At 48.2% G+C, this 8,355-nt stretch overlaps 1 protein-coding gene across 2 annotated transcripts; it reads right to left on the bottom strand.

Annotated features, from left to right (window-relative positions):
* Positions 1 to 4,492: 4,492 nt before the first annotated feature.
* On the bottom strand, positions 4,493 to 7,981 carry LOC121471791 (T-cell surface glycoprotein CD1a-like). Of its 2 annotated transcripts, XM_041722588.1 has the most exons (6): positions 7,841 to 7,981; positions 6,994 to 7,260; positions 6,032 to 6,310; positions 5,555 to 5,833; positions 5,132 to 5,222; positions 4,493 to 4,987 (listed from the first exon to the last, which is right to left on the bottom strand). In XM_041722588.1, exons 1-6 carry the CDS (start codon positions 7,899 to 7,901, stop codon positions 4,975 to 4,977), a joined length of 990 nt encoding a protein of 329 aa, XP_041578522.1. In that variant the 5' UTR covers positions 7,902 to 7,981; the 3' UTR covers positions 4,493 to 4,974. The 2 variants fall into 2 exon arrangements, with proteins under 2 accessions (XP_041578522.1, XP_041578523.1); XM_041722589.1 differs by lacking the exon at positions 6,032 to 6,310.
* Between the last annotated feature and the right edge of the window lie 374 nt (positions 7,982 to 8,355).

Genomic DNA, 8,355 nt, shown 5'->3' with positions numbered 1-8,355 from the left:
ATTCTGAATGCCAGTCTTGGTGGCTAGAGTAATCTTGGCTGAAGTTTTTCCTTTCAGTACTTTGAATATATCATGCCATTTTTTTCTAGCCTGCAAAGTTTCTGCTGAAAAATCAGCTTCATGGGTTTCCTTTCTATGTCTTCTTTTCTTTTGTTGGTTTTAAAATTCTCCTTTATCACTACTTTTTGCCATTTTAATTAATATGTATTATGGTGTGGACTCCTTGGGTTGATTTTTTTTTTTTTAATTGGGGCCTCTCTGTGCCTCCTGATTCTGGATTTCTGCTTCCTTCACCAGAATGGGGAAGTTTTCAGCTATTTATTCCTTCGAATATTTTTACCCCCTTTTCTATCTCTTCTGTGATCTATAATGCAAATGTTTTTATGCTTGATGGTGTCATTGACTTCCTAAGTGTGTTTTCATTTTGTATTTTTTCCCTCTCTCTCCTATTCAACTTAACTGCTTACTATTACCCTGTCTTCCAGGTCACTGATCTTCTGCTTCCTCAATTCTATTAACCATTCCATCAGTATCAGTATTTTTACACTGAAATTTTTCAATTTCATTTATTGACTTATCCATCACTGATTGGTTCTTCTTTATCTTTTCTATCTCTTTGTTGAGGATATCACTGAAGTTCTCTGCTCTTTTTCTCAAGTCTAGTGAGTATCCTTATGACCATTACTTTAAATTCTTTGGCATGCTACTTACCTCCTTTTCACTTAGTCCTATTGCTGTGATCTGTCATGTTCTTTCACTTGAGATGTATTCCTCTGTCTCTTCATTTCATCTAAGTCTCTGCTTCTGTTTCTGTATATTAGGAATATTAGGTACATCTCCTGTTCTTGAAAGAAGTGGTCTTAAAAGAAGAGGTTCTGTGTCCTCTGCAGTGCAGTGTCCTCTGTTACCAGAGCCTGGCATTTCAGAGGTGCCTCCTAATGTGTTGCATGTGCCTTCATGTGATAGTTGAGCCACTTTTCTTCTGATGGAGGCATCTTCAATGCCTGTTGTGGGCAAGAGTTGGTCCCTATGTTGTTGGTTGGCCATTGTGAGGCCTCATTGCCTTTAAATTGTGTCATACCAAGAATTTGTCAGAGATAATCTAGTGCAAAACTGTAGGGTACATTCCCTATGTTGTCCTCTGAGAAACTTTCATTGGTGGGAGGGCCCTTCATCACATGATGTCTGCCTCCAACTCATTTCTGGGGCCTCAGTCACAATGTTCTGTGTAGTTTCTTTTCCCTCTCACAGGACAAGACTCACCTTGGAGTGGTGTGGCCCATGTCAGGACTGCTTGCACATTGCCAGGCTTATGGCACCACTTTGAATACACTTTTGCCAAGAGTGTAATGGAGAAGACAGATCTGCCAAAGAACACAGGGATTGGAGGCACGGTGTCAGGAAGTGTTGTTGGAGGGGTCTGCCGCCAATGAGATGCTGGCAAGCTGGGTTGGAGGGAATGGATCCACAGAGAGCACTGGGGAAGGATGAATGGTGTTAACAAGGTTTACACAAGCCTGCTGTGGAAAGGCACCCGGAGCATTAACCCAACTGGAATGAGTGTGCCTGCAGGGGAATGTGAGTGCGTGGTGTGCTGACAGCAAGGGAGTTAGTGAGTGTTGGCTCAATGCAGTCAGACGGTCCACACGTATGAGGGTGAAAAATACCTTTTTCTCCTCTTTCCCACTCTGTCTCTCTGAGGTTCCCATTTCCAATGTAAGGAAATCTTGCCAGCAGCAGCTCATCTAGTGCAAATCTGTACACATTACAGACTCAGTTAGGATCATTTAGGGACCTTGGCTGACTCAGCCACCTTACCTTCTTCAGCTCTCATCCCTTTATTCCTTTGTTCCTGTGGGTGCAGTCACCACCTTGATCTATAGGCTAAATACATTCCTACGTGTCTGAGTGGTGAGTCTTCCCCCTCACTTTCCAACCTGGAAAGTTGGTTTGGCCAACTGATGTTCAGCTCTCCCTGTTGCAAGGGACCAGAACCCCACCAGGAATTGCCATTGCGGTTTGCCGTGACGTTCTTCTTGGGAGGACTCCGCAGTAGAGTCAGTCACCCTGTATATGTTCAGATTCTTTTTGAGATCAGTGGGATGCCTTGACACATTGCAACGAGGAGTCAGAGCTCCTTCCCTCTGGCAGGACGGCCCTTTGGAAATAGGCGGTTCCTCTTTCCAACTATGGCAAAACACCCTCTATTCCTGCAGACTCACCCTTAGGCTGTATTCTTAAAATCGAGAACAAATTTGACCTCTAAGGCCTGCAGATACAACATATCATCTTTTTATGTAATGATTCCTGGCCTTAGTACAAACTCTCAGATCAAGAGGAAAGGCTCTTCATGGAACTTTTTCTTATGTATTATTTTCCAGCTTGACACTTTTGCTAGAACTCCTCCAAATGATTGGAGGCTTCATATGTGCAAACCTTCATGTCATGATCCCAAAAACCTAGCCTCCACAAAAACTGTAGAATGTATCTTGCTCAATTCTATGGCCCATCTGACCTTGCGGACATTCTAGACAACCCCTCCTTCATTCCATCACATTGTCTTACCACTGCCTCTGAATACCCAGAGGCTCTCCTGGACCCTACTAATGTCCTAGGAGTCCCTGCCATTGTCACCACCATGCCACCTCCTTGCCAAAGTGCCTTCTCCCTGTACAACATTCAATCTGGCACTAACTACAAGCCTAAGGACCTGACTTCTGTTTTTCTACAAAATGCCATGCCCCTCCAGGAGGTAGGAAATGAGGATGCCAGGACAATTAGGGTCCACGTTCCCTTTCCAATGTCTGATCTGTCTCATATAGAAACAAAACTTGACTCCTTTAGCCGGGATCCTTTCGGATTCACTAAGGTATTTGAAAGCCTTAGAATTGTTTTTGATCTCACCTAGCAGGACCTTCATATCATCTTTACCATGTGCTGTATGCATGAGGAAAAAAAAGCTTGTATCTGATCTTTGGCTCAGAACTGGGCTGAAGAGGCCCATGTCTGTACCCATGACTGAGCTCTCTCATGGGTATGTGATTCCAAGTGCCAACCCTAGATTGATTTATCGGGAAGGCAGAATTAATCAAGATTACAGGGTAACTTGCCTAATTGATGATATGCAAAAAAGCAGTCTTCAAGCCTGTAAATTATGCAAAACTTAAAAAAATAACCCAAGGCCCAAATGAAAATCTCAATCTCAAGTAATTTCATTCTTACTTAGCAAAGGCCATGAGAAAATACAAAAAAAAAAAAAAAAGAAAAGAAAGAAAACTAGATCCTGAGGGCCCAGAGGTCATGGAAACATAAGCAATGCATTTTGTCAGCCAGGTATCCCCTGATATCAAACAAAAGCTTCATAAGCTGTATCAAGGACCTCAATCCGTGCTCCCACCCTTCTGGATATAGCTTTTAAGGTCCAAAATAACGGAGAGGTAGCACTGAGTGCTAAAAGGGAACAGAGAGACAAGAGGCAGGCCCAGGCCCTAAATTCTAGGGCATTTCATTGAATGTCCTAGACTAGAACTACAAAATACCAAACCCTTTTATTAGAAACACCAGAACACTGTGTGTCCCCGGACTTTACCCATCCTTCACAGAGGCATTATAGCACCTGCTGGGCTCCATATGAGACAAGGTGCAGACCTCTAAAACTCCATCCAGTCTTTGAGTCGACTGGTTGTAAAAACTCATGAAAATCAGCCCCTTTTGTTTTTCCAGTCATTGGCTTTGGAGAACTGTTTTCCTTGTGTGATCTCCTGATCTCTCTCTCTCTCTCTCTCTCTCTCTCTCTCTCTCTCTCTCTCCTCTGCCTTTGACCAGGGTTCCCTCCACTCCACAGCACTCACAATCCATATATCTTCCAAATCACAGCTCTGGACGTCCTACCTTCCATGATGTGGCCTCTTCACTGCCCTAGATGTGCACTTTTCTACAGGCCTCAGGTTGATTTCTGGGGTATTCAGAATGATTTGATATTTACGCAAAACTTCATCTATACAATTTCTCAGCCTTCTTGGAGGCAGCTTTCATCCTCAGGCTTGATTCTCTGGTGCAGAAAAATGGGTTGTACTTCTTTCACGTTTCTTGCCCTGACCTTATCATCCAGGAAAAGAATGAGCATCTCATTCCCTGGCCATCAACCACAAGAAACAGGCAACAGGCCACTCCCATAAGTGTCTGCAGCTAAATAACTGGAATGGTCACAGCCAAAACTGTTTCTCCTCAAGGTCTCAGATACATCAGCAAAGACCCAGAGGAGTGTGAGTTCCCGAGGCCAGGAGACAACTTTTAACAGGAAGATTATCAAACATCCCAACTACCATAAACATGTCAAGAAGCAAAAGAAGAAAACCGTATAACTGTGGGATAGAGTCAACACAGATTTTTACTGAGGACATATGTCATGTAGTGAGACACCTCGCCAAGAATACAAATACTAAAAAGACGTGGACTTAGTTCTTAAGAATCCTAATATTGCACTGGGTGTTATTCTGTACGTTGGCAAATTGAACACCAATAAAAAATAAATTTATTATTTAAAAAAAAAGAATCCTAATATAAGAGGAGAAAAGGAACATAACTGGAGGTAATGAGGAGTGGGCTGGGAAACACAGATTTACAAAAGGTCAGGAAAAGGGGGTAGAGATTCTCAACAGGCAGAGACTGCTTCTACTTGTGAATCAGGGAGGGCCCTCTGGAGGACATGACATTTGATGTCTCTCGATCTATGTAGGTGCTGGAACTTCATTCCATTCAGAGATAAACTTGAGATTTAAATTCCAGGACTAAGTCAGAACAACAAAACTCACTAAATTATGCTTAGCTTATATTGACAACTGATCATTAAGAAGAAATGAACACAGAGTTGTGCATGGGGAGTGGCCAGGACATCAGTGGTGAGCTGGGTATAGGTCTGGGGCCTGGGCGGCTGGGATCTCGCTCCGAAGGGAAGTCCTTCCACTGAGGTCTCTAATGGGCTTTCCTGGGGGAACAAGGAGGAGGTCCTCTGCAGCAGGTGGAGGGGAGGCTGCAGGGGGGAAGGGCACAGGCTGCAGGAGGGCTGAGGACACAGGAAAAGGTGGGGAGACACTTGGGAAAGAGCAGGAAGGGGGCGCCAGAGACTCACCAGCGCTTCCAGAGCCACCACGCCAGGCCTGCCAAGAACACCAGAGCCACGATCACCACCAGGAAGACCAAGCCCAGGGAGTGGGGCTGCTCTGTGGGGTTGGGCACAGAGGGTGTCATTTCCCATCCACCCTGGGTTGAACTGCACCTCCCTGCTCCTCTCCACTCCTGTCACCCTCTCCTTGACCAACCGCCCTTTCCCCTTTCCCTTCTCCCATCCCTCCTCAGAGATGGACACTTCACCTAACCCTCCGCATGCTCCCACATAAGCAGGACCCTCACCCTCAGCTCTTCCATTTCTGGATTACTGAGTATTTTAGTCCTCTTTGGTCTGGAGCCACCAGAACAAATGTTTCCTCAGGCTCCCAGCTCTGATGGATGACCATTTACCATGTTGCCCAGCCTGACCCCAGCTCTTCCTCACCCCAGTGGAGGACCATGTCCTGGCCTCCTAGACTGCTGTGTCTCACACGGCAGGACAGGCCAGCTGCCTTCTTGGCTTTCAAATCCAAGGACACCTGAAGGTACCACGTGCCGTCAGCATGGGGCAGGACATCACCTCTCTGGGAGCCTGTCTGCTCCTCCTCGCCCCGCATCCACATCACCCACACAGGCTTGGGGTAGAAGCCAGAGACATGGCACACCAGCAGCAGACGGCCAGGCCCTGGGCTGGGGCCAGCGGACAGCCAGGCCTCGGGCCGCACTGCGGATACAGGACAGGGATTCACAGACTGAGGGGAGGTGCTCACATCACGTTAGACAGACACAACTTTCCGCCTTTTGAAGCCCGTCACCATCACCCCTTCACCCTCTTGACTCTCTCTTACTCTGAATTTGAGGGCACAGTACAGATTTCTGAGCACAGGATGCAGAAAGCTTGGAGGGAGGGAGCAGGACTGACCTTGTCGCTGGAGATCCGCCTTCCCTGCATCAAGAAGACTCAACAAGATCCGGGGGCAGATCTCATTGAGGAGCTTGCGTACTATTTCATGGGAAACATGGTCCTGGTTGAATAGACTGCAGACCTTCTGAGCCCTACTTCCTCCCTCTGGAGATGGCCTCCATGATGTGTTCTGGAAACTCAGGAGGTCAGATCCCTGATAAGCCAACTGCAGGAAGCCTGCTGATGCTTCTCCAAAGTGGGAATCACAGCCTAATACCAGCTGAATCTGAAAGGGATCTGGGGAAGAGAGATGTGGGTGATAGGACAGAGGGAGTGAAAGAGATGATATGACATGAGTGGAAGCCATGGATGGTGGAAGCAGAGGGAAAGTTAAGGGGATTGAAAGGAAGGGAGAACAGTTTGGTTTGAGGGGAGCCTCACACAAAGGGGAAGTGGTGGTCGCTGGAAGCAGAGGAAGAGCTGATTGATAGAGGAAGGAGCAAATGTTGTAGGAGAGACATGAAGGATGTGGGCATAAAATAGGGAAGGGCTTGGCCGGAGAGCTGGGCTAGAAAAAACCGAGGGTGAAGGGAGCACAGGGGGTGACAGGGTCGCATAGACAGACATCGCTGCTGGGATAGGATGGGAAGAAAAGCACATAGATCAAGGAGTCAGTCACAGAGCAAGGACCAGAGCTGCCTGGTTGGAGGCCAGGGAAAGGGGTGGTCGTGGGAGAACTAGTGGGACAGGAGAGCCCAGCCTGTGGCCAATGAGAGGAGCGGGACGGAGCAGAAGATGGGAAGCTTTTCAACAATCAGGGTCTGGCTCCACCCTCTGCCCAGATGAGTGTGAACCTTTATATGGCAGAGAAACATGAGGTTCAGAGTCCAGTGGAGCTCATTTCCTAGAGGAAGAAGGAACTCAGGGAGACACAGACGCACCTGCCACCTGACACCCAAGCCCAAGGGAACAGAACTCACATTCAAGTTGCCAGTCACGGATGTGGTTATGAAATGTGGAAGGGGATCGGATGGTGTATGTGTAGAATAAGTTCTGCACTTCCAGGAGCTCCTCGTTGCTGAAGTTGCCCTTGGACCAAGGCTGCAGGTAACGGAAAGCTCCTGTCTTGTTGTTCCAGCCGTGAGTCTGCAGCTCATCCAGCCAAGCTGAGCCTTGATTCTGCGTCGAGGAACTGCTGTAAAAGGATGTGGTCAGGATGATCCGGAAGGAGATCGGCTCCTGGGAATCTGTGGGGAAGGACATAAGCTTTGGGAGTGCAAGGCCTGGAGAAGGAAAGGGAGTGGAGACTAAGGTGCCGGGGACGGGACCCAAACCTGCAGGACAGAGAAACCATATTAAACTCAGGAGACACATGCTGCCCCTGAGCCCGAGCCTCGCACCCATCCTTCAGGAGAGTACAGGGCCCTGGGGCCGGGGATCCTTGGGAAGGACCCAGCTGACTCTCTCCTTGCCCAGGTCTGTGCCGGGAACCCACACCACCCGTGCACACACACAGAGACAATTGCACACACACAACCACAGAGAATACACATGTGCCCCCACATATGCGCATCTACACACAGAGACACCCAGACACTTAACCACACATGTGCATGGACACCAGACAGGTACCGATACACACTTAAATATACACGTACTCAAATGCACACAAGCACATGTACACACATAACAGACACACAGACTTACAGACACACAGACTGAGGGAAATACACAGAGACACACAGGAACACGTAGACTCAAAAGCACATGTACACACACACACACACACACACAAGTGCGCCCACAGGACAGGACCCCAGCTCTCACCATCTTCGCTGTCACCCCCCGGGAGGAGAACCACCAACAGCACAAGTTGCAGGAACAACATTGTGTTTGCAGATGTTCTTTCTCTTGCAAAGTCGCTCTTTGACTTCTGTCCTCACACACAGACCCCCTCCCAGCCCCTCTCCTCTGACTTCCTCTCCACACACAACCCTTCCCTGAGTCTCTGCCACAATGCAAATGTGCTCCTCCCTCAACCTCTGGTACCTACTCAGTCTCACTTCCCCTCCTGCTCTGCCTCCCCTCTGGCCTCCAGCTTCTTCCTGTCACCAGAGTCCATCCTGCCCCCACCCCCTGATTCAGATGCTACAGAACAAGTCCTGTGTAGCCTGGAAAAGTGGCCCCACCTCTCAGCCCTTTCTTCTCACCCAGACAGTAACCCAGGAAAACACCCGGCTCCCAGCACCAGCCCTGGACCTGCTGTCCCTCTGTCCCTCCTGCCCTGTGACAACCCCCCCCAGGTATTTCCTTCCCTGTCCCACCCCCACCCCAGCTCCTTC

The sequence above is a fragment of the Vulpes lagopus genome, chromosome 11 (genome assembly GCF_018345385.1).
Source record: "Vulpes lagopus strain Blue_001 chromosome 11, ASM1834538v1, whole genome shotgun sequence".
In the NCBI taxonomy this organism is placed as follows: Eukaryota; Metazoa; Chordata; class Mammalia; order Carnivora; family Canidae; genus Vulpes; species Vulpes lagopus.
The sequence above is the reverse complement of the archived record's forward strand: the minus strand, read 5'-3'. Positions and strand labels throughout refer to the sequence as shown.